Raw genomic sequence first — 24,657 nt, 5'->3', positions numbered from 1 at the left:
AAAAAAAGTCAGTGTAAAAAAAAAAAAAGGCAGTAATTAATATTCCAAATTTTATTTTCTTAGACAATTAAGAGCAAACTGCTAAACAGGCAATTAATGTTGTGCATAAATAAGTTTGGAATCAAACAAGTACTTTCTTGGTTTGGTTGAGAAAAATTGAAAAAAAGGCACCAGTTTTAGGCAAGTAGTAACTCAGGAATATTTTCTACTTCATTTAAGTTAAAATAATTCTTTTCCCCCCCTTGCATGTGCCAACTGTTGCCAATATTCTCCAATCACTTCCCCGGCACTATAAATATTTACATCCTAATTGTAAACATTCATCTCTTCCCTCTACCTTCACTGAGAGCAGGAAAGAACCTTATCAGCTTGGAACATAATACAAAGTCCAGATGGCAAAGCAAAAGGCAAAGATTATGCAGTATTTTAGGAAGTCAAACATTTCTTCAGCATTTATGGTTTAAACCAAGATCACTCAATTCCATTTCATGGACAAGTGTAGTTAAATGCATCCATCTATTTAGATTGTCATGACACTTCAGTGTGAAGTTCTATTGTATATTAAAACCCACTGATTTCAGGCAAAACTTTGAAACAAGCTACTTCCTTTTACATCTTTTCTACTCAAAGCAACAAGAGCTGCTTGGCTTGGAAGGTTAGCCAGGTGATACTGTAAAGATGAAGGCACGCGCTTATCCAATAACATCCTTGTACATAAGGATATTGATCTGAAGACAAATTTCCTTAAGCTGCAACAGCTGACATGTCTACAAACCGGCTGTGTTCACTGAGCTTGTGCCAGTTTAAATACATAATATACTTCCATGTTCCCTGGTCCTTGGGGATAGTGTCCCAAGACACTTGGTCTGCCCTGGTTTTCGTACCATTCATGCTATGAACAAATGCAGTAGGTATCAGGTATACTCGTGGCAGATTTAGTTGCAGTGGTCACTTATGTTCTAACAGCACACAGAGGTAGAGGCTAGAATATGGGATCAGAGTATCACATAGTGGTGCGGGATACAACAGGATCAACCCCAAGACTAGAAGGGAAGTTTGGCATCTAAAGAATGGTGGGATTAGACCATCTAATCCCAAGGAGTCATTTCTTGGTTTTAAAAATCAGCCCGGAAGGATTAAGTAGGATAAGGAAGCTCTGTTTCAGTGTAGAGCATGCAGTTTTGTCTAGTTAAACCCTCAATAAAAAGTACCAGTACGTGTACCGACTTAAGGAACTAGTTGGGGAAACTGTTAAAATGGTCTTTTCAGAAAAGTATAAATTAGACTCCTTAATTCAGTGGCAGTCAAATAAGCCTGCCCTGTCCTTTCACTCCTCCTCTTAACCAGTAGTCATCTTCTGTTTGGTGTCTTATGGCCATTAAGTGCTATACATTTTGGCAGCTAGAAAGGAGTCAAAAAACTGAAAGGTACCAACCTTTCCTGCCAAATGCAGGCAATCATACTAGATACAGTTTTGTCAGTTAAAACATGGAAAGAAACTCTCTGTACCAGAAATCAAGCTTCGTTAGCTGTTTAGTCCTGCCATTTTTTTTTAACTGTCAAACAGTTTATATACATGCAGTTCTCCCTCATCTCTTTTCACCCAGCAGTCTTTAGTTAAACCAAAGCAAGTTTAGGAGCTTTGCAGTCCTACTTTAAAAAGATCTTTGTGCAAGAAAGCAGGATGAGATCAGTGAATCCAGATCTATTTTGTAGTTTGAATTTCCAATGGCAAGGTAGCAGGAGTTGCACCCAATGGTCATATGGCTTGAGTTTAATGCAGAAAACCAGGAGGAGGTCCATGTGCAGGGACAGAAGAGCCCAAGGGAAAAAAAAAAAAAAAAAAGGCGAATTAAATGTCCTGAATATCAGTGTTTACGCATAGAATTCTTCTTGTTTGTGTGGTTTTTGGTATCCTCCATTTGACTGCTTTGGTTCATCCAAGGAATAGCTTCCTTCGTCTTTCTTTTTCATTCTGTACAGCATAAACCCAACTAGGAATACTGCAAATAGCAGGCCTACTAATCCTCCAGCAATGACGCCTGCAGGGAAGGAGAGAGAAAAAACAAAAAAACCAAAAACACAAAAACTGTATTTAATGCCATGCTCAATACTGACATCCCATCTGCTATGCCAAAATTTCAGGGTTAAAAACTAGTATTGCATAAAGCAGTCACGGTTAGATGCGCCTCACCCCCCAGTATTCTTTAGGCACAGATCAGACCAGTTCATGCAGTGCACAAAGTAAAATGCCTTCTTTCTAGAGCTTGTCTTGTTCTCCCCTGTCCCCCCCACCCCCCAAAGAATGACACTTTTCCTGAAGTGGTGGGGCAAGTGACAGCTGCATTAATTGCTGCAGTTCCAAGAGTTTGAAGATCGCAGTTCTCAGGTTTGAAGATTGATTGGGGGGGGTGGGGGAAATCACCATTGGTGACTCATGTATGGCCTACTTGTCTAGGTGAGCCACACCCAGAGTTGCAAAAGCTGTTTGAAAGCGTTTGGCAGAGAATTTTGACCTTTAACACCTGGCTGTGAAGTCACAGCAGTGCTCTAGAGCAGGGGTGGGCAAAATACAGCCCACAAGGCCATTCTATCTGGCCCACGGTGCCCCTAAAAAAAAAAAAAAATTTAGAAAAATTAAAATTTCTGTCCTTTCCTTTCTGGCCTGGGGTTGTGTGGCTGCCCTGAGCTGGAACTGCAGGTAAGAGGAGCAGGGGGGCAGGGGACCAGCTGGTGCTGAGCGTGGGGAAAAGCAACCCCTTCCCTGCCCTATGGCCAGCACCCCACATGGCAGTCGCTTGCAGGCTGCACAGGGCTGTCCCAAGCAGGCACAGGCAGCCCCACACAGGCTGGTGGCCACGAGGCAGGGGAGGGGTTGCGCCCCCCACCTCCGCCACACTGATCAGCAGCTTGTAAGCGAGTCTGGGCCCTGTGCTGGCTCTGGGCTCGCCTGTTGGGCCCCCCCGCCCCGCTTGCCACACTGGGCAGCATTTGTTGCTGCTGCCTGCCCGGAGCTTGCGCCGCAGTAGGCTGCCACTGCCGCCTCTGGGCTGCCCCGCGGGTGAGGTCTGGGCAGGTAGCAGCAGCCAACACTACCCAGTGCACCAAGCGGGGGGCTGCAGCTGCTAAAAATCACCATGCACAGCCCTGACCGGCAAGGCCTAGAGCCAGCATGGGGCCCAGGCTGGCTGCAGAGGTGGCTTACAAGCTGGTGCTGAGTGTGGGGGGAAGGGGAAGGGAAGTAGCACCTCGCCTGCCCTGTGGCCAGTGCCCTGTGCTACAGCCACTCGCAGCCAGCTATGAGGCTGCCTGTGCCTGCTCAGAACAGCCCTGCGCACGCTGCGAGTGGCTGCAGCGTGGGCCATGAGGTGGGTTAGAGACCGTTTTTCCCCGTGCTCCATACCAACTTGTTACTTACTGCTGAGCAGGGGGTTGGGGCTGTGTGCTGCCTCCTGCCTGTACCACAGGGCTGGGGGGACACTGGGAGTGAAGAGGTGGCAGGAGTACAGAGCTAAGAGCTGGGCCAGCTCCCCCCTCTCCCTGCTGGTGCAGCCCAGCCCAACCCCACAGACCCCTGCCAGCCTTCACCCCCTCTGGGCCCCACTGGTGCTGGCCCTGGGACATTGGTCCCAAGATGGTGACGAGGAGGCGGGGCACCTGTCAAGGGGCAGGGCAACCCATGCAGCCCTTAACCGCTTGCCACAACTTGGTAAGCGGCCCTCCGCCCGAATAGCTCTAGAGCAGCGGCAGGCAGAGTTCAAGCATGTTTTACACTTTGAAGCAGAAGCTCAGAATCCAAATCGATCACGCTGCTACTAAACCAGGCGAACTGAAGCCCTCTAGTCTAGAGTATTTTTAAATACCTCCTAGGACTTCTTTCCGGTCCATTATTCCCAAGGCTCCTGCAGCTTTATTATTCATTTCAGAGTCAACATCGGTATTCCTGTCAGAGTCTACTGGTTTTTCATCATTCCTAGAGATGAAGAAGTCTCCCTGTTGAAAAATGCAACCCAGGTTAGTAATGCTTCAGATCTTTAACAGCTACTGAAGGGTCATTGTTTTACCTAGTTGTGCTAAAATTGTACTTTTAAATGCAATTTAAAAATTCATACACAATTGTTTTCCCCATCACTACACATACAATGTGCAATTCACTTTCTTTGGAGAGAAACTGAGAAGTTAGCGGAACCTGATCACTTTGGCATTAGAAGTTACAGGGAAGATATACATTTCAATATACATTCTTACCACGTCTCCAGAGCCATCCTCAGAAGTCACAATCTCTCCATCTTCATGTGCTGGACCGCTAGTCCCAAGGGTAGTGGCTGTGTGGAGAGCAGCTGTAGTGACATCTTCCTTGCTAGCAGGGTTAAAGTTGGGATCGTGCTCTTCTTTAGCAAAATCAACCACATCAAGACTATGGATGGCAGGTTCCACGGCATCAGCTGTACTTGAGACTTGCGAGGTAGTTACTTTGACAGTGGGACTAGGAGTAGCAGGATTTGTAGTTATCACTTCCTCCCATGCACCTGCACTGAAGGTGACCAGTTCATGTGTTATTTCATCCTGAACATCTACTTCTGGCTCATCTGTCACCACATCACTGCTGGAGGATGGAGCTACTACTTCCTCGTCAGCTGGGCTTCCCGCCTCATGGAGATAGTGAACAGTTGTGTGAAGTTTGTCATCATCTATGGATGAATTTGTAGATCCTACTGAAATAACTGTCTCGCTCTGTGGAGGCAATGGACCTAAGCAAACATTAGAATTTTTGTTTAATGGAGGTAGAGACCATTTGCTTCAGTAAACTACTAGCCTACACATTTCTTTTAAAAGGGGGAAAAAAAAAAAAAGTGTTACTGTAAGGATTGAATTAAACCTAAAAGCAGTTAGCTTCTCACCTTCATCCCTACCCCACCCAATCTGAAGTCACTCAGAATATGGCAGCACTCACAAAGCGCTCTACTCAGAGAACAAGGGGACTTTGTAAAGAAAAACCCACCTGCTGAAACGCAAGTTCACAAGTATTCAATTTACTCTTCAGTGGAGCGTCAAGAGTGGTCCTCTACTCATACCCCATTGTGTAGTTCTATGCAGCAGCTTTAATATTAGTTGGCAGACAGAGATCCGCTCCAGATCACCTACCTCCCCTAACCCAGCTCAGCTACCTTATTTACGTGAATCACGCACAGGTGCTTAGTTACTGCACATCCAAGACACGCAGCTCTGGAATTAGAGTTTCTGCAGTACTGCTTGGTGGGAAGCTCACTTTAGCTCTCACCTTTCTGCTTTTCCTCATGAAATAGCATGAGCCATGACAATTAAGAGTATGGGGGTGGGGGAAAGGGAGGGGAGGATGGAAAGAAACAAACCCCTTGTAGATGTCCTTATAGTAAGCAGAGGGCAAGGAACAAGTCTCAAAGATCTACAGAGAAAGCGAGGTCTTGGAATATAGGACAACTCAGCAGTAAGAAATGCACTTACCAGCACCTGAGCCAGAGAAAGCGTCATCATCTCCAGATGAGTCCAAGTCTTCAGGAGGAAGGTTCAGATTTGTAGTTTGCTTTAGAGAGAAAGACAGACCGTGTAAGTCTTCCTGAAGACTTTCTGCTTAGTGCACTGCTTTTAAGACTCCCAGCCAAACAGACTCTATGCAGGGAATCCAAGTCTATTATTAACTCTGCCCAAGATTAGCAAATATAGAAATCCCGCTTCTCCTCACTATTTGGACAACAACAGATAGCTTCTCTACGGCAACCCTGTGCTGCATCCTCCCATAGGATGTGCTTGCTTCTTTAGACCATTTTACCTAGTGGGATAAAGCTCCAGCTCTACTCTGCCCTTTTCTTTTCTTTAAAAAAAAAAAAAAGAACAAAAACTGGTATTCTGATGTTTGCGAAGCCCACATCCCTTCCTTGTTACCAGCCTCAAGCATCACCAAGTTAAAGATTTAAAGTTTGCATGCATTTAAGATTAGTAGTCAAAGGCCAGGCCTCATGGCTGCAGAGAAGCCCAAGAATGGAAACGCAGCATTCTTGCTTAGACCCCGGCCTTTAGGGCATCACAGACAATGGCAGACAATTAAAAGGGAAAACCCAACAACTGCTATGTGAAGCTTTAATGCTGCTAGGGAAAAAAAATTGGTCATTTAAAACACAGTTGAAATAGACAGGTGACCAAACAGCAGGAAACTTCTGGCTTTGTCCTACTAAACCAGGGGTAAGCAAAAAAAAAAAATGCAGCCCACAGGCTGGATGCGGCCCACCAGGCCATTCAATCCAGCCCATGGGCCCCCCCCAAATTTAGAAAATTAATAGTTTATCTGCTGCTGGCTGCCTATCATGCAGCCCTCGATGGCTTCCCAAACTCAGTAAGTGGCCCTCCACCTGAAATAATTGCCCACCCCTGTATTAAACCCTCTTGAAGTCCTAAAACAAAGTCTTCCAAAATCAAAAGGTAAGCCTCCATGTCATTAGGTGGTCTGTATCTTTAGAAGATGGGCATGTGCAGCTTGTTCTAGCAAGACCATTTCATGCATTTTAAGGCCCAAAGCCTATCCCAGAAGAAGTCTTGAGGTATAGCAGTCGTTTCCTGATGGCAGTCTGAACATTTTCTTCTGGAATCACAAGCCAGTTTAGGTTTTCGAGTCTTAAGTCTCCTCCGCTTGGGGCAGATGGAGATGGTTAACACTAGAAGTCTAGTATTTATTTTATGGTTCTCTCACATTTTGCTGTGGGTCTTTGAAGCACAAGATACAATAAGTCAGACTCTTCCTTATTCAGGAGGAACATATCCTCCAAATTAAAAGAATTAAGTTCGCTCAGGCAGCAACTCTGCACATTTCAAGGAAGGGGTTTTTTTTTTGTTTGTTTGTTGTGATTTTTGGGGGGGGGGGGGCAGGAGGAGTGGAAAACCCAACCTCAGGTTCAGTTAGGCTGCAAGACCTAGTACAGCAGTTTAAAAAAAAAAAGCTTGTGGACCATATTAGACCATCTTGTATAGGCTGCTATCCCATGCTAACAAAGAAAGGATGTTTACGAGCTGGGTGTCACTCAGCCCCAGCCTAAAAGACAGCAGAGAGCCTATAACAGTGTATAGGGAACTACTAGTGCCTATGCGGCAGCATTTTCATCACCTTTAAAACTTTCCTTAATAAACTGTCCCAAATAGGAAAAGGCAACATAGGTTAAGTTTTTACAGGGCTGTACAGCTTGCTGGGCCTACTGCGAGGGAAAAGGCATGCTCTTGGAAAGAACAAAGTGTTCCCCCTTACGTAGCTGCACTCCCAGAACGGGAGCAGTCTGTTGGGGCCCAGGAACTTGGCTTTGGCAATAGCTGAATTAGTGAGTTTACCAGATAGTATTACCTATTTACAAGGAAAGCTTCCTTCAAGCAAGGGAGCCAGGCAGGCAGAGCTCAGAGCAGCTCTTCCCCAGTAATCACAGGATTCGAGGACTGCCTCAACACACACCGAGTAAGTTTATACATCTGCAAAAGTCCTGTAAGTTTGTGCTTCCACTACTGCTGGGAAATAACTTGTAATCAAGTTCCAGTGACGCTCCAATAAAATTTAGCTGCGTACCAAGCTATTCATGGTCCAAAAAGCCTAGGATCCAACTTTACTTTAAAAAACACCCGCAAGATCAGGAAGAGTGAAAAAAAGACTGGAAGTGTGTTTACTGCATGAAGACAGTTGGCCCAAACTGAAGTGGTCAAGAGGCATGTTAGATAGGAGCTGGTCTAGCTCCCTCCCCCTTTTTTTGGAAGCACACCTGGCTGACCAGAATTTGACCTGGCAAGACTAGATGTTTAGTTCATGACCCAAAAGCTTGATCGTCTCCAGTTATAGAAAACAAACAAAAAATGGAGTCAAATCAGCCAGTCTCTACTGTGATGAAGCAGTGAGTTTTGTAGCCCAACGGCCATGGAAACCACCATCACCACCTCTGCAAGGAAACAGCCCTGGATTGTTCTCCTTAATGCTGCTTAGTTATTGGGACAGTATCTGAAGGATGGTAGGAGATCAGTTTGGCAATTTTTTGGCAACAGGTCTGGGAACGGTTGGAGCTCTTAAGCAAGTCAAGAGGAGAAAATTGGCTGATAGTCAGTTCAAGCATGCAAAGCAAGGTAGTAAAATAAAAGGTCATTTTGTAATTATGTCAGCTAGTGAAGAGGATATCCTTCTTTTTAAGAGTTTTCCCACACCACTGGCACCTCCTGGTTAAAGTCCATATCTTTTCAGTGTAGATCTTTCTAAGTATCAGAGTATTCAGACTCTTATCTCTTTAGATTGGGGGTTAAATTCATTCAACCCCATGGATCCAGAGCAAGAGGCTGTCATCTGCCTTGTGGGGTTGCTTGCAGGGCCAGAAATGTGGTGGTGGGGCAAGTGACAGCTGCCTAATTGCTGCAGGTCCCAGAGCCACAGTAGCTGCCACTCATCCCACCAGACTCCCAGCCCATGAATGGCTCCAAGGGTCAGATGACATACTTCATCAGGCCAGGTCCAGCCTGCGGGCCATCCCTTTTACACCTCAGATATAGACCAGTGTGCAGCCCAGGTTTTGCTATGGGCTACATGTACTTCAAGTGCAAGAAGAAAATGTAGGAGAGGTGAACTAAAAAGCCTATTAGAGATGAAAATCCAGTGCCTTAAAGAGCATTTTGCAAGAAGTATTGTAAACACACCAAGACCTAGCATAACCATGTCCAGAAGTGACAGGCTGAACAACTGTTATCTGAAGGGGAAAGGATGAGGGTCTAGTCCAATGGTCTACAGCAGAGGCTCCCAAACTGTGGTACGTGTACCCCTGGGGGTATGCAAGACACCTTGGGGGGGGGGGGGGGTACACAAGAAATTGTGTAGTAGCAGATTTAATTTTAATTATAATAATTGGTATTTAAGGGGTTAAAATTTAAAGCTGGTAGGAGTGGTAGGAGTATGCGGGCAGCTAGTAAATCTGAAAGGATGTATGCAATAAAAAACGAGTTTAAGAACCTGTGGTCGACAGATGTGCAAGATTCACCATTTCGAAACCATCCCAGATCCACGCCAGCCTCCCCTCACACTCGCCAACAAGAGCAGTTCCACAGTCCCACGGCTGTCACACGGAGTTGTCCCCCCCCAGATTTCAGATTAAATTGCTTTTGCTATACTTTTGAAACCTACTGCCCTCCTATCCTGCCTCCTGTGGCAAGGGAGAGAGTTCTTTCTCCATCAACTTGTCAGAGAAGTTGCCAACTACATTAAAAACTGCCATCACATGCTCTCAATCTGCAGAAGAAAGTTTATTCCTTCAACCTTTCCTCACATGGCTTGCAGTCCCACTGCAGCTTACTCCCGGATCCTCCAGTTTCTCTACGTTCTCTTCAGCGTGTAGGGACTAGATGAAATTAGACACAGGACTCTACAAGAGTCTTAATTACCATTAAGGTAGAGTGGTGCTGTTGCATCCTGTGTCTGCAGCAAAACACTTCTGTTAATGCAACCCAGAGTCAGTGCAGTTTTGGGGCACTCCACCAACAACGAGATAACAAGTCCGTGATCCATGATACCTACCCCCCCTGCCAAGCCCCACATCCACATCCCTTATTGTGCCAATATTTGTGCATTTGGGTCGAGTTCTCTTCCCTAGGTCTCAGCCAGGCACTGATCCATCAATATGCTCCCTCTTGTCTCTTGATATCCCATTATGCATCCACCTGAAAACATAGTTATTAGTCTACGCTTCTCCGGCCACATACCAAAAGCTTTACTGCAGTCCTAGCCTACATTGATGTCCAGTACATTCGCCTCATCCACAAAGCCAGTTCGCTTCTCAGGACCAAATGTCTTATTAGCTGTTAGTGACTTCTCAGACCCTTTATCCTCCACCTAACGACTATAATCAATTTGCTCTAGTAAGTTCTTGGGCATAGAAGTCCAGACTGGTCTACAATTCACCAGGCCTGTTCTTCTATGTATTCACTTTAAACATGAGCATGACCTTCACTTTTTTCCAGTACACCACCCCTCCTCCATGACTTTGCTGATCGCTGCCAATGACTCCAAGATAGCTCTTCTAGTACCGTCAATGTGTTGGGATGCAGTCAATCAACACCCCCCCCCCCCCAAAGACTTGAATTAGTTTTGAAAAGTTGTCAAACATTCTGGGTCAGTCTTCACTTATCCTGAACTGTGGCCTTCCCCCTTGTTTGTCAATACTGCTAGTCATCTGGGTCAACGTTTTGCAGTGGAGAAAATAAATTGGGCATTAAGCAACTCTACCTTCTTTACATCTCACCTTCCCCACTGAAGGGAGAAAACTAGGCCTCAGTGTCTCTTTCCATCTACCATTTTCCAAGCCTCCAGTTAAAAACAGCTTGCTAGGTATAACTTGTTTTTCTACCTTTGCCTACATGTTTGTGTTATTGTCCTGTACACTTCCCCGGGTGACAAAGGGAATGACAGCAGGCTGTCTCCTGATTTTCAGATAGCCAAAGAGCTCCTGTTTACCCACATCCTTCTCATGCAATTCCTCTCATCTTTCTTCTGCATTGAAATACTCGACCGTCCAGTACAAGGTCTTTCCAGGGCTCTTGGAGTCTGAATTCCTCTGTCCCTGCAACCCAATTCCGAACGGACTGTGGGAGAAGGGGGGGAACCCAATTTTTTTGTTTGGTTGGTTTTTTTTACTATTTTCAGGACTACTTCTCCTTAGGGTCATGAATCTTCTCATTAAACAGATAAAATAAATATATATCACAGACTTTCAAAATTCAGCCCAACTAAACTTAGGGTAGTTATCCCCTCCCTTGCTTCCTCAGCCTTCCAGAAGGAGTTGTCCACATTAAGGTTGCCGTTTCACAGTATTTACCCAAGATCCATTAACAGAGAAATTCCAATTCCCCTGCTGTTACTATCTGTCTTATCCTGATCTCTAGTTATCCCCCAAGAAAAACCACTACTGTTTTCCTCCCCTCTCCCTACTGTCTCACTTCAAACAAAACTCCTTCTAGAGGCTGCCCGTGAATGGCAGTATCAGAGCAGAACAAGACAGCTTGAATCCTCTGAACCAGAAAGGGAGAAGTCCCCCTCTGCTTTCAGTGGGGGAGGATGATGGGCTGCCTGCCTTCGCCATCGTTTCAGCAACCTTTATACTACCTTAAAGCCAGGATTGAAATACACTCCTTTCACCACTGCTCTCAGCTTATTGCCACCCCATAATTTTGAAGATCAGGTCCTCGGTCAAAGCCATAAAGATATCCATAGAGAAAAGGAAGGGTTGTTGCAATAATGCAAGTTCTGCCTCCTCCTATCAAGTGAAGCAGAGGTCCTGTTTCCAATGGATCCATTCACTACATGCAGCTGGATGATGAACCTCCCTCTTCACGGTGTTTTACCCAACTCTAGTTGCCCTTGTGATGGAGATGCACTAGAATAAACACTCAAGTATCCCAAAGAAGATGTTTTCCTGCCCTGCCTAGAGACAGGTGAAGGGAATCTGCTGCACAGAAGTTGCCCCGCTCATAAACAGTGGTTTCCCAGTAAAGACAGCCAAAATGCTGAGATGTGGACTTATTTCACAACAACCCAAATACATGGTACGTGCTATGAATCCTGGTTGGGTTAGCCGTGAACAGTCACTTGAGAAAAACAACCATCCCCCTGGTAAACCCTGTCCCCTCCCTCCCACAAGCCAAGTACCTATTTGCAGGCAGGTACCACTGTTCTTGGTCCCTCAGATGACAGCACACTAGTGCCTTGCTGGCAATTTGATTAATTAAATGAGAGTGGGTTTCAGGACAAGGGCCCACCTTCCCAATAAGGTGGGAGGGAAAACTACAGAAGCATAACCTGCATGCACACAATTAAGCAACTGTAAGTAGACTTTAGTACTCTACTTCTACAATATCCCACAGTCGAGATGAAAGTTTTCGTGTTTTAGTCTGGAAGAAGTTTGATGAGCTACAGCAGAAGGTCAGATTTTAGTTATTATACCCCCTCCCCTTCCCCTGCCATAGGATCTGGGTCTGGGAAAGAGACGCTTTGTTCAACAACAGGACAAGGAGTGCTAATAGATGGGATATCTGCATTGATACACTCCTTGAGAAGTTACCTGCCCTTTTCAACGAGCAAGGTAGAACTGTTTATGGGATTAAGGTAATGTCTGCTAATATCAAACTAACCCAGATTTTGATCAATGAGATGGATTATGATGTTCAGACAGTGAACACACCTTGTGGTCAAGGCTTTTCCATGACCTTTTACTGGAGTTACAGTTTATATCCACCGAGAAGCTTTTGATTAGTCAGAAGGATTAAAGTTACAGGACATGGGTAGTGTTACTGAGCTGTGCTGCTGTATGTGAAGGCTGAAGATTAATAATTAGCTGAAACAACACAGGGCCACCTTTCTAGTGCAACATAGTGCTTCCTGGCAGCCATGGCAAGAGTAGTCACATACCAGATATACCTGAAAGTCTCTTTCTGAAGGAGTAGTTCCTAGGCACTGCTTGCTATTCAGCAGCATCTGGTGCCAGACTCCACACAACCTAATAAGCCAGTCCCTTTGGTCCATTTGCTACTGGTTTTGACTGGGGGAAGGGGGAAGAGAAGAGAAATATGACTTTTGGGGGAGGGGCGTAAAAAGTGTGTGGACACCCAAGTACTTAAAAAAAGTAAAAAGCTGCTCTACCCATACATACTCAGTTTTTGTTGTACTGTTTGGCCTGAACCGATGTCATGCATAGCACTTTTTGGTTCCTTTCACCCAGAGACATTTCCAGCCCCTCCCTGCTGGTGTTCAGCACGACAAAGTATTGCCTCCAGCTGATGCTTGCTTGTGTTCAAACCCCACCCAAGCTTGGAAGCGACTTTATTTTCTGCCAGGAGAGACAAATGGAAGCAGCTTGTTTGATTAGCTATTGCAAAGATGGAGCAGAGCCAAAGTTTGAAAAGAAATCTCCTTCAACTAAATTAAGGATGATTTGTATCCCATTTGTATTAATCCCTGGTTAGTGATCAGTCTATTAATTTTGACAGATTGCTGCACTCTTCAGAGCAAGACCTCAAGATCCTCCATTATCTGTTGCAAATGCTGCTATGCACTTGCGTGTTCGTTTGTCCCAAGTAATAAGCCTGCCAACTGCAGCTTCCCTTTTTTTATTTGTGTGATCGTCACATCGTGATCCTATGCCCAACGTGCTACAAAACCTCTCTCGTTACCAAAGGGAGCCAATATTGTTCCTCCCGATACTCCTTGTCCTCAAAGTAGCAGAGAATGTGCAACTGGCCTTCCCCAGTTTGCCCACCACGCTTTAAGTCTCCAGGGAGGATTTGACTGAAATCAAATAGATTTCAATCATGTTTTAAAAATCACAATTTGATTCACTGTCAGGGAGCCTCGATTTTTATCATTGTGTAAAAGTGCAGTTTTGTTTAATATCTGTTATTCATTTAACTTCTTGAAACTTTGCACTTCTAGAGAAAGGCAAGGGCTTGAAGGCGTGTACGCAAGCCTGCAGAGACAGTAGGGCTGATGGGTGGGTAAACACGTCTGTTCTCTCTCATCTCCATATACTGCTGTTAACAAGGATGGTTAGTCCTGAAGAAGGGTGTTTGTGCCCAAAAGTTTGCAAAGAACAATTTTTCCAACTATTTAGCTGGTGTAATAAAACATAAATCACATCTGCCCAAAAGACCTACCTAGTCTGCCTATGATCTCTGGGAGACATAAATCCACAGTCTGAGAACTGAAACTAAGCATCACAGAGATGCTTCATGGGATCTTCTAGACCGAGCACTATGTCCCACTGGGTAGAGTAGTTTTCTTTAATCTTTCAAGAATCTATAGAGGAGCCTCCAGGAACCCCAAAAGACTGGGCCCCTAATATATCCATGGCCTGTTGTGACCTATTTATAAAACTTCTAAAAAGGTTACATGAATATATAGTCTCAAATTGTATACAATTATAACTTCTAATCCCTAGCCCATTATGATATATTTGAGTTTTAATACATCTTAATAAACTTATATAAAGATGGATTTTATTTTTTTTATAGCATCTTAACAAAAAATAAAAATAAAAACGATTAAATTAAAAAAAAAAAACCAATTGATTTTTATCCACCCTGTTTTTTCTAGATACTCTATGGACTTCATCTACTTTAGTGAGTTTTAATGCGTCCTTTATCCCCTCTAACATGCTGCAGGCAACAGCTCAGTTGGAGGGCCTGGGTTTAAGACAGGGTAACAGCTTGAAGAGCTTTTTACTTTGGCATTGATACCCATGAGTGGGAGGAGAGTCTCCGACAGAGAGAAATTTTAGCTTCTGTTAAACCTTGAGAGGCTTCAATTAGTGTTTATGTGATTAACTTCGGTTCCAGCTGCTCCAACCTGCAGGAGGCCAAAAGTGGCATTGCCAGAGGCTTTAGATTAGTTATTTTTGTTACTACCCAGCAGTGTCCACCATCCAGACTCCTCCCAAAAGGGCACAAAAAGAACTGGAAGCATTAAACTGACAGCACCTGCCATCCACTTAAAGCCATGAGCCAATTTAGTATTTGGATGCCTAAAAACCAGTAAAGTTTCCTCCCCCTCTCACCCAAAAAAAAAAAAAAAAAGAGAGAGAAAGGTTAAGTAAGGCCTATAGGAAGGAAGCAGTTGTATTTCTGAATCATGCAGTCTTGACCGCTGTATGGTTTTATGGTAACCACAAAACAGAGGAGCAGCAGCCAGATTGCTCAAATTGGTGCTCTACCATTGCTTGAGCCCCTTTTAAAAGGGCATTAAGCAGATGAACACATTAGCTAGATTTCTAGAAGAGCAGCCAAATACCCAAACTAGCCACTTACACCTAGGCCAGCCAGAGACTAACATAAGCTATGTTAGCAATACAGTCATCCCAAACTGTTTTGGATGGGTTTGGGGCTTTGAGTGGAGACCACCTTTCTGGGAAGAAAGGGTCACAGATCTAGACCTGTGCTAGGGAAATGCACCAAAAGATACAGCAGCACTGGCTCCCAGCTGGGCTCCTGGGGTCTCCGAGTTTGAAGGAGGTTCCCTCCCTTCTCCCATCCCACCCCAAAGTGGTCCAGCACTGCATCTGCATACAGATGAAGTGCTTTTTCTATATTAGCATCTGCACCACTAGCACCAGAGAGCTGCCATGGTGGATAGCTGGCAGGAGAAAGCGAAGCACAGAAATTGCACTTTGGGCCCTAGCCCTATGCACACAAGCTTGCTGGGCTGCAGAATCCGCAAAGTAGGGGAGAATTAATGATGAAGGCAAGCTAGGAGCAAGAGGTTTGCCTCGAATATTTTCGGAATAGGCCCTGCTCTTTGAGATCATACTGGCCCATATGTAGTACAGTAATGCAAGAACAAAAAACTGGAGCCGGCTGATCCCTAAAGCAAACCGGAGAACAACAGTCTCAGCAGAGGGGGCCAGTTTTCCATCTTCTAGGAAGAGACAGTAGTTTAGACATGTCCTCACCATCCTCACCTTTACTCGAGTGACATTTTAGCAAGAGAAGAAAGCCTCAGGGGGCAGTGTCATCCCCACTAGAGCAGAGACATTTGGCTGTATATCCAGGCTGGTTACCATGCATTTGTGACAGTCACCTCCCGGTACTCAACTACTGTCAGTGACAAATGCTTAAACCTAGCAAGCATGTAATCAAGAAACAGAGCAAGTTTGCAGGATCTAGCCTGCTGTAAGCATCCAGCAAGCTAACTCAGCCCATCGTCTTCCTAGGATGCAATAGTCTGCATTTATGCCAGCGAAACACCACCAGGATGGGCCACACCTTTGCTGGAGGGGAATACAAGAAAAGCAACCATCACAACAGCAAGCAGCTGCACCGCTGCTGCCCTGGGTGTCCTCCTGCCTGGCCCTCAAGACTGAGTAACTTGTGACATGGCAAGAGGCTCGCAGCCTGAGAAGGTGTAGTCTGAAGATGCTGTATGCAGATCAGTAGTAGACTGTTCTACTGTACTTTTACAGAGAGCAATTTTGTAGGCCAAGCTTCTGCTTTTAAAGAAAAGAACGACAAATCCTCAATCTAACATGGGGATTAAGCAATCCAGGCACTGCTTGTGAGCCCTGAATAGTTTTCCAGCCAGCCAGGTTCAATCTGGATGCAGCTGTGTCATTGTCAGCAAGGAAGTCTTCTGATCTTTCTTCCCTGTTGCACAAAGGACCGTACATCCGAGGCCTTTCCAACAAGTCTACACCCTAGTTAACTCTGCAGTGGTCAATACCCATGTCAGGTCAGCCCTGCCAGCATACGCTTTGCTTTCCAGAGCAATCCTTGAGGCCCCGAGTCATCACCGATACCGTATTTATTGGTGTTGCTACAGCTTCTCACCGATACCATATTCATCCATGTTGGGGGCCTGCAGGATATTCCCAGCACAGCCTCTCTGGTTTTTTACCCAGAAGACTGAGAATTTAGTCCCTACTTCAGGCTGAGGGAGAACAAATCTGCAGATTGAGATTCTCCAACCCTCAAAAATGGGCGAATTACAAGCGGTTTTCGCTGGAGCTGGTCAGCTTGGCCAGCCGTGCTAGCTACCCTGCGTGAAGAGCCCTGTGTTCCGGTGAGGGGCGCATCAAGTTTTGGACAACTTGGCTCCTTAACTCTATATCAAGGACATACTCTCTCACTTTAGGCCTATAGGCATAATATAGTATTGTACAGAGGCACCCAAGCCAGCTTGGAACTAGGACCAATATTAGTAGCTCTTCCGATAGGATGCATGCCCCATGCCAATATGGCTTGAGTGTATGTTTCAATAGATGCCATTCAGCATGTTCACAGCCTTCAGAGTCAGTGTGAAACAAGCCACTCCTAGAACAACTCAGGTGAAGTCCATTAAGAGAAGCAAACCATTGTTACTCTTGTTTTATGCAGTCTGGTTGTAGTAAATTAAATCCATACCTTTAGCCAGGGAGCGTGACAAAACTATGGGGCACATGCTGCAGGAGGCCACGGGCCGATTAGGAAAGAAGCAGGCAGCACAAGGCAGAGAACAGAAATCAGAGCAGCAGATCAGGCAGGGGAAGGAGATCAGAGCAACACTCAAGGAGGGTGTGGGACTTAATGTGACATGCCTGCCAGAAAGGCTGGTCCCCACTGCCTTTAGTTATTAAAATAGCTAAGGTTGACCATTTTCAGAGTGGAAGCTAGTTTTTCTGCTCGTTTAGAACCATTCTTGACTACTTTAAATGTAAGGATGCTTATTCCAATAGTCACATTTACAATGCACCTACTAAGTGGTACCCCACTACTCGCCTTCAGTCTGACATTGGATAGGTCTACAATAGGAGAAAATGGCTTAAGTATCTGTGCTCCCTGGACCTGGGCTCAGATCTTAGCAGAGTGAATTTCTCACCTGCTGTCTACAATGGGAGCAGAGCACCTGGCTCTTCTGGATGAGAAGTAACAGTCATCTGGTATGAGACTAAATTGCCACAAGCAAGTAAGGCTTGGTGCTTGAAGGGGCAGGACGATGCTTACAACGCAAAGGAAAAAAAGTTAATCCAGATTCAACTTGTCCCTTCAGTAGTTTGGGCACAGATGCCCCCTGATCAGCACTGATAGCAATCTATAGCTTAGAGTGTGCCTTGCGACTCCAAGGTACCCATACCCCTCAGACAAACCTACAAAACCCAAAAAACTTGCAGAGCAACATTACAATTGAAGGCACTGAACAGGAATTTATCCTTTCTTCTTGAGGGAGAAGTCAAGTTCAGCCTTGGCCCATTATACCATTTATATGAGCCACAAGATCAGTCCTGTTCGCCTCTAGAACAGGCAAAAGAGATTCAATAGATCAGATTGAGATGAATCAAGTTCCTGCAGACTTGGTCTGCTGGTCACAGTAGAAGCCAGCCACTTCCCAGGAAAGAACTGCTACCGCTACAGCAGAACGAGGAATCCTTTCTTCTGATAAACTTGAAACCTAGCTAAGTTGGCATAGACTTGGGAAACATGGAAGGGGAGGAGAAGGGGAATTGTCAAAGCCTTGCAGAGAGGGAACCAGGAGGCAGCAAGCTGCAGCTTCTGCTTTTGGTGGTTTCAATACAAGCCTCTACTTTTGTGGTGGAGTTGCCTGCCAGAAATCAGCCTGCAACAGATCCACAGCCACTTGGAAGTTACTGTATTATGCACTAGGCATGTCCACACAGCGACCTGTACTACTTTACATGGGGGAAAGAGTTGCAAAGTGGACAAACCATTTAAAAAAACCCACCCCCTTCCCTTGAACTTCATAATTACTAGGCAACTACAATTACAAAGCACTGTTGAATATACATACAAATCATACCACTCATGTTGCTGGGGGAAAAAAAAGAACCCTGCATTATTTTCCAGTGTAAGAAAGGCTACCAAAATGATCTAGAGAATGGAGAGCCTGTCATGAGACAGGACTAAAGAGAAATTGGGTTATTTAGCCTCCAACATGAAGGCTTAAAAGGATTACTGTCTATTTTATAAACATGGTGTGGGAAGAAGGGAGGGAGGGGGTAAAGATAAAGAAAAAAAACAAAATTACAACCAGCATGTCCAATTTATTTTATTTAGCAGACTTATTTTCTAGTCTATCAGATGAGGGCGGTTGTTCTGAAACAGCCTGCCAGATTTTTTGGCCCCCATCTCCATACTCTTATGAAGCAATTAAAAATGATAATTGGGACTAGGAAGTGGTAAGATAGAAGGGATCCAACTTGTCAACCCAGGAATTCCTTCCAGTTCTTATTACTCAAATATTTAGGCTGTTTTAAACTGTTCCCCCCCCTCAGCAGCACTAACAAGAAGTCCAAGATACTGCTCTTCAGTGCTTGTTACACGCGTTTTGGCATCCACTGCTCTACTGCCTCTGTACAGACAAGCCAGAAGTCAGAGGCCTTTCCTTTTTGTGTTTCGCTGTAAATCCATATTCATCTATTCAAGTCCCACCACACAGGAGTTCTGGCATCACTTGCTTCCCCAGGCCTCTGAATAGCAGATTTTTCATTAATATTTGATCACGCAGGCCACACAGACTTTGACCTGGCCTCCACTTGCAGACACGATATTGCAAGCATGGAAGTAGGGATACACCGACTTGGCAGCTGGTAGCCAGCAACCCATAGGTGCGATTAGTTGCTAGCCTGCAACAGTAAGGCCAGCTCTGACCACATCTATTCTCATGGACATCTAGATGCCCGGGCATCCAGTTTCTTTCAACGTGCAGGAAGGCTGGCTCATGCCAAGCTCCTTGGCCGTGACAACATGCAACAATTTGCAGCCAGCTACAGCGAGGCTGTTCTCCGCAGCCAGTTCCACTGCTCCTGGACAGGACTGGACCTGCTGCACCTTGCAGAGAGTTGAAATAGGTCAGCTGATAAGCAAGAGCTAAATTAGTTTAGACCAAGGGAGAAAAAACAGTTCACAGCTTTGTCTGTGGCTCTGAGGTCAGCCTCCGTGCTTTTGGCAAGGGTTTGCTAATCTTTCTGAGAAATCCCAATGCAGCCCTGTGCACTAGATTTCAGTTACTCAATTAGATGCGTTATGGTTCAGTGCAAGACAGAAAACAGCATTTCAGTAAGGTCTACAAGCAGCGCACAGACAGAGCCCATGATTTAAGAGGCCAAATCTGTGCTGCAAGGTGTGCCCAAAGAGACATAGAACATGCTTTGAACTAAATCAGCATTGTTAACAAGGAGTGTGTGTCCATCACTACAATGGTGCATCCTTAAGTAAAGGAGCAAAGAGCATCCTGGTACCTCCTTACCAGAAGTACATTCCTACCAAGTGGTGTGACCCTTATGTTTCTACAATCCTTTCTTCTGCAACCCAAGTGTAAGTACATAATTCACTATCCCAACTCCTGTGCGAGTGTCCTGCCACATGAAAAGGAAGCAAGAAGTTGGAGGGGGGTGTTTCATGGTACAGTAATTTAACAGTTTAATGCAAATTTACTATTAAGAGTCTTTGCTCCCAAGAACTTTAGAGCACAGAGGGTCATTGCAATAGCCCCATAAAGTGCACAACCCAAACAAGCCCAGGTTATACACTTTGCTACAGATCCAAGAGACTGAGCCAGCATTCAGCCAGGGACTGAACCTGAGCCATGTGCTAAACGCCACCGGGCTTCTGTAAAAGGTCCCCCAAACGGCATGACTGGCACAGCTGGATTTTAAGTAAGAAGAATAAAACTGAGGTTAAGTTGCAAAGCCAACAGTTATTCTGTTAGGGCTGTAAGCCAGCCTATGCAAGGGAGAGGTGGAAGCGCTTTGCTCCTGCCCAGACATGCTGGGAGTCAGCCTCTTTTTGTTAGCACCTTTGAGCACAGGTTTTTCTCCATGCAGCCTCAAACAGCTGCTCAGCACAGCTCAAAGACAAAGACACTCTCATGGACCCAGAGGGACAGCCTTCCATCTTCAGCTCCCTCTGTGAGAAAATTAAGTTTATTCCCTACCTGTGGGAACTTTTTACAATCTACACTTTTTCCAGAGCCTGACGAAGGGACTTTGTTCCGAAAGCTTGCAGAAAAGGACAATTTTCTTGAGATTTCCGTGTTGGTCGAACAAAAAGGTATCACTTTGGAACCAAGGGTTCTAGTTTTGTGTTCCCACGTGGCCTGCACTTGCCTGCTTCATGTTACCAACAGCAGCTTAACATCCTGGGCATCTCCACATGACACTGAAGCAATTTTCTTAAGGTGCCAGTTGGGTAAATGGGCATGTTAAAACCAGTTTGGTGGAAGAGTTTCATTAGATCATCAATTGTCTGGCTAGTACTCAATTTTTCACACCTAAACTGGGACTCAAAGGAGTGGTGTTTTTTCACAGAGCCACCATACAGTTCCCAAACATCTCCATCAGACACTCTAACATTACTGTTTTTTTTCCAGGTGAAGTACTCCTGCAATAGTGCTCGTTGTCAGAAAAAATATAACCCGTGAAAACCCCTTGCTGAACAGACGATCTAATGCTGAACTTAAAGATAAGTCTGCTTACTGTCAGCAAAAGGCTGTTTTGTGTATTTTGTAACTCTGTAACAGCAAGCAAAAAAACAAAACCCCAAAGCTAGTGGAAATTCCCCCCCAAAATGCGCATGCATATATGCCTCATGCCTATGTATACCTATATTTGCATATGTATGACCTGTTAGTATAAAATGCTACCAAACTCAGATCAAGGGAACTCTTGGTCTACTAGGCCCCAGGTAACCCTTCTGTACAGAAATAAATCATCTTGCCGACATTCCCTCGTTCTCTGCCCAATTGATCGCGGCTAGGAACGAGCCCAGAGACGGGACATGGCCAATGCTCCTCGGTGTATGAGCACACCCTTTGGTGTATGGGCGCTACGCAGTAGCTGGCCAATTTCCTCAACATCATCCATGTATAGCAACAGTCCCCATAAAAGGATTTGAAGGGCATAGTTTAGTTCTATTCAAGATAAGATTTTACTGGCATGTTAATTCAACAGTGGTTGGTAACGCAGGTTAATCCCTAACGGAGACCAGAATTGCTTCTGCCCTGAAGAGTCTTGCAGACAACTGTGCACCACAAGCCAGACTGCAGCACCCTGTTTCTGGTATAACCGAGACAGCACGCCCTAGCTGCAGAAATAAAAGCAGGAGGAGGAGGGTATTCAGAGTCTATTCATCTAGGGAAGGAAACAAGCATGTCCAACTCCCTCACCAGAGCTTCACAATTGGAGCATCTCTTTCAAGTGCCATTGAGAACTGGTCAGTGTGAAGCCAGGTATGAGCAAAAATTTTTTTCTTCTACTGGCATGGAAAAGCAGAGCAATGCAATGCAAACTGAGAAATGCCTGCTTCTGGCATGTAGCACCTAGATTTAAGAGCCACAGCGCCTATGCGATTTCTTTAATTCAAGGAACCACAAAACCCTGACAAATAACACTCCCCGCATTGGTTCAGAAAGCTGCATGTTTATTTCAAGTAAAAACAGGGCTTGCAACTTAGCTTTACTGCTTCCCTGCTGTCTTCCAAACTCCCTCCTTAGATCATAAAACAATCTGAGCCTCCACTTCAGTTAGGAACAAGACATTTGAGGAGAGATGAGGATTTTACTTTGGGATGCAGCAATCAGCTAGCTTTTCGCTCCTGTACTGCTGCAGCAGCCAGGCCTGATCCCAAGGGAGTCGATTCAGGCCCTTACCAGCCCCTGCAGTTTCAAAGTAACGGCCTTGCAGCTCCGACTTTCGAGAGACCTCTCATCTGGAAACGGTTATGTTAACAGTCGCTCGCTCTCCAGATGGCAGACTGGCTCCATTCCTCTTCCCTACCCACCCCTGGGCTTGCTATGCAGTTTGTTCTTCTAGTAATCCCTGGATGCTCCTTGGGCGAGTGCTGTTGTCTGGCTCCAGTTGGCACATGTGCTGCTGGCTGTGCCAAAAGCCTTATATTCACTCTCAAATTTAGCTCAAAACTTGAGGTCCTCCAGTGCCTCACAAAACACAGTTCAGGAGATACTGCCACTGTCTAAAACCCCTGCTCTTTCCTGGAGTAAGACAAATCTGGATTTGAACAAGTGCTATTCATGCCCCTCCCTCCAATGTAGGACTCAGGCTCCTAGGTGTGCAAGAAGTCCCGGTTCGAACTGCTGTGCACGTGCCCCACTGTCAGACTAGCTTCTCACTAAGAAGCTACTGCTCAGATCTGTAGCTAGCTTGACATTTTGCAGAAAGCCATCAAAGCAGTGCACCATACCAGATGCAGGCACCAAGATCTTGGCTCAAACATTACAGGGGGACTAACAAGTTCCTATGACAGGGCAAGGCAGACAGACTGTTATTCATTTCCCCCTCCCCATAAGGAAAATACTCAAGATGAGCATTACTGTTTTTCAGCACTCAGTGGCACCCAGTGAGCACCCCACTAAAAAAATTAAAATGCCATGGGTACACCCCCACCCATTTGATTTCAGTGACCTACTTGTCAGGATAAGCGCAGAGGGCAATGGCATTTTCTCAAAGGAGCAGCACAGTCAGGCAAACCACATGGATTGCTTCATTTAATCACAAAATGCCCCAGAGGGGTTCCTTGCTATGGCTACAGCATGAGAAGTCAGATTGCCACATGTTGGAGGATTTGGTTGAAACTACAGCTTCAGTGACTCAACAGGAAGTTAACAACTAGACAATGACCCAGCAAAGCAGATGTGTCACTCCCCAGACAGCTTGCATAAGTCTTCGCAGACCCGAACATCCAACTTCAGTATTCACTCCAATCAGGGTTTAACGAGAGTCTGTCCTCGCAAACTAGAGAACTGGGGCCATATTACTACTTCATGGGGAAGCCACACTTCAGCTTGTTTAAGATTGAGGTACCTTAAAAAGATCTTACGTCTTCCACAGCTACACCACTATAGCTCTTCCTCATTGCAAAGTTAACTTTCCTATACCTCTGACCAGCTTTCCAAACCAGAAAGCTATTCAGGATTAGCAGATTTATTTCGAGCAGGTTTGCATAATACATACTGGCCAAGTGTGCGTACCTGGAAAAAAAAAAAAAAAAAAGGATCATACCAAATAGCTAAATCGGGTGGTCCAGTATTCAAGAGGTGTCGCACATAATATTCACAACCCCGCTTCAGGAGGTGGTGACAGCGCAACACCTTTGAATATTAGGTCGTTCACCGAGAGCGATACCTTAATGCTCCTACATTTGAAAGTCTAGAGGAGTGTTCTCAATATTGTTAGGCAAAAAGTACCCCTTGTTAGACTCAAGACACCCCTTGGAAAATGCTAGCTTTCACTTGTTCTATTATTTTTCCATAGTCAGAAAAAACAATTCTTCTGCGCAAAGAACTCAGGAATTCATTCTGACCTGTCCGTACCTTTCTATGTGAAGTCTCTGGGTTTCGCTTGCGACTCATGCATTCATAAATGGAGTGTGAGGAGGGGGGTGGAAATCACTGCTCTAGTGCACGAAGAGTGAACCGGTCAGGCATACTGTACAGTAGGCAGTTCTCCGCAAATCCCATTAAGATTCGTTAACTTGAAAGAACGTGCAACAGAAAGCTTTACTAAAAAAGCCTAGTTTAATATGCACTACTGAAGCAGTTTGATGTTACAGCGAAGCGGAGCTGGGTGTTTTCTCCACCCACCAGAAAGCACCAGTTCAAAATCATTTTGGCTGAAGTGCTGCTCCCATGCATTTCCCATTACACTGGCAGATCTCTGATGGAACAAGGGTGGCTGCCAGCCAGCTCGCCTGGGGACTTCCAGCCTCTGCCCGGGAGAAGGCAGCTCACAAAGCTCACTGTCCAACCTCTGGAACCTGGGAGAGTCAGCTGCTTGTTTTGGGGGAGGGACTCAGAGGGCAAGATTTCATTTTTCCACCCAAACTGGCATCAAGTTTGTTTTCCAGAACAACAACGTCAGAAGAGAACCCTGGATGATCAAATCCCAAGTGTTGACAAAGTTCTGTGTTTTCTACTTTCCAGGTCTTGGCTGAAAAGGCCTGTCTAGTTTGTGCCTTCTTTAGTTTTTTGGTTTCCCCCCCACCCCCAGATATCTGCAAGAGGCTTGTTCAAAAATGCAGAAGTGTTGGGCCCTGGTTTGTGCAGCACCTGAACAAAGGGGTGGGATACGTACCATTTGTCTTGCCTGCATGTAGCTCCATGTCAGGGAAGTTACAGAACCCAGCCAT

The 24,657-nt window shown here is 45.3% G+C and overlaps 1 protein-coding gene across 1 annotated transcript; it reads right to left on the bottom strand.

Moving 5' to 3' along the window:
* Positions 1-236: 236 nt before the first annotated feature.
* SDC1 (syndecan 1) lies at positions 237-24,657 on the bottom strand. Its single transcript, XM_019538130.1, has 5 exons — positions 24,603-24,657; positions 5,485-5,610; positions 4,249-4,751; positions 3,864-3,993; positions 237-2,042 (listed from the first exon to the last, which is right to left on the bottom strand). Exons 1-5 carry the CDS (start codon positions 24,655-24,657, stop codon positions 1,876-1,878), a joined length of 981 nt encoding a protein of 326 aa, XP_019393675.1. The 3' UTR covers positions 237-1,875.

This window comes from Crocodylus porosus, unplaced genomic scaffold, assembly GCF_001723895.1.
Source record: "Crocodylus porosus isolate Cpor-Errol unplaced genomic scaffold, CroPor_comp1, whole genome shotgun sequence".
Lineage (NCBI taxonomy): Eukaryota > Metazoa > Chordata > Crocodylia > Crocodylidae > Crocodylus > Crocodylus porosus.
The sequence above is the reverse complement of the archived record's forward strand: the minus strand, read 5'-3'. Positions and strand labels throughout refer to the sequence as shown.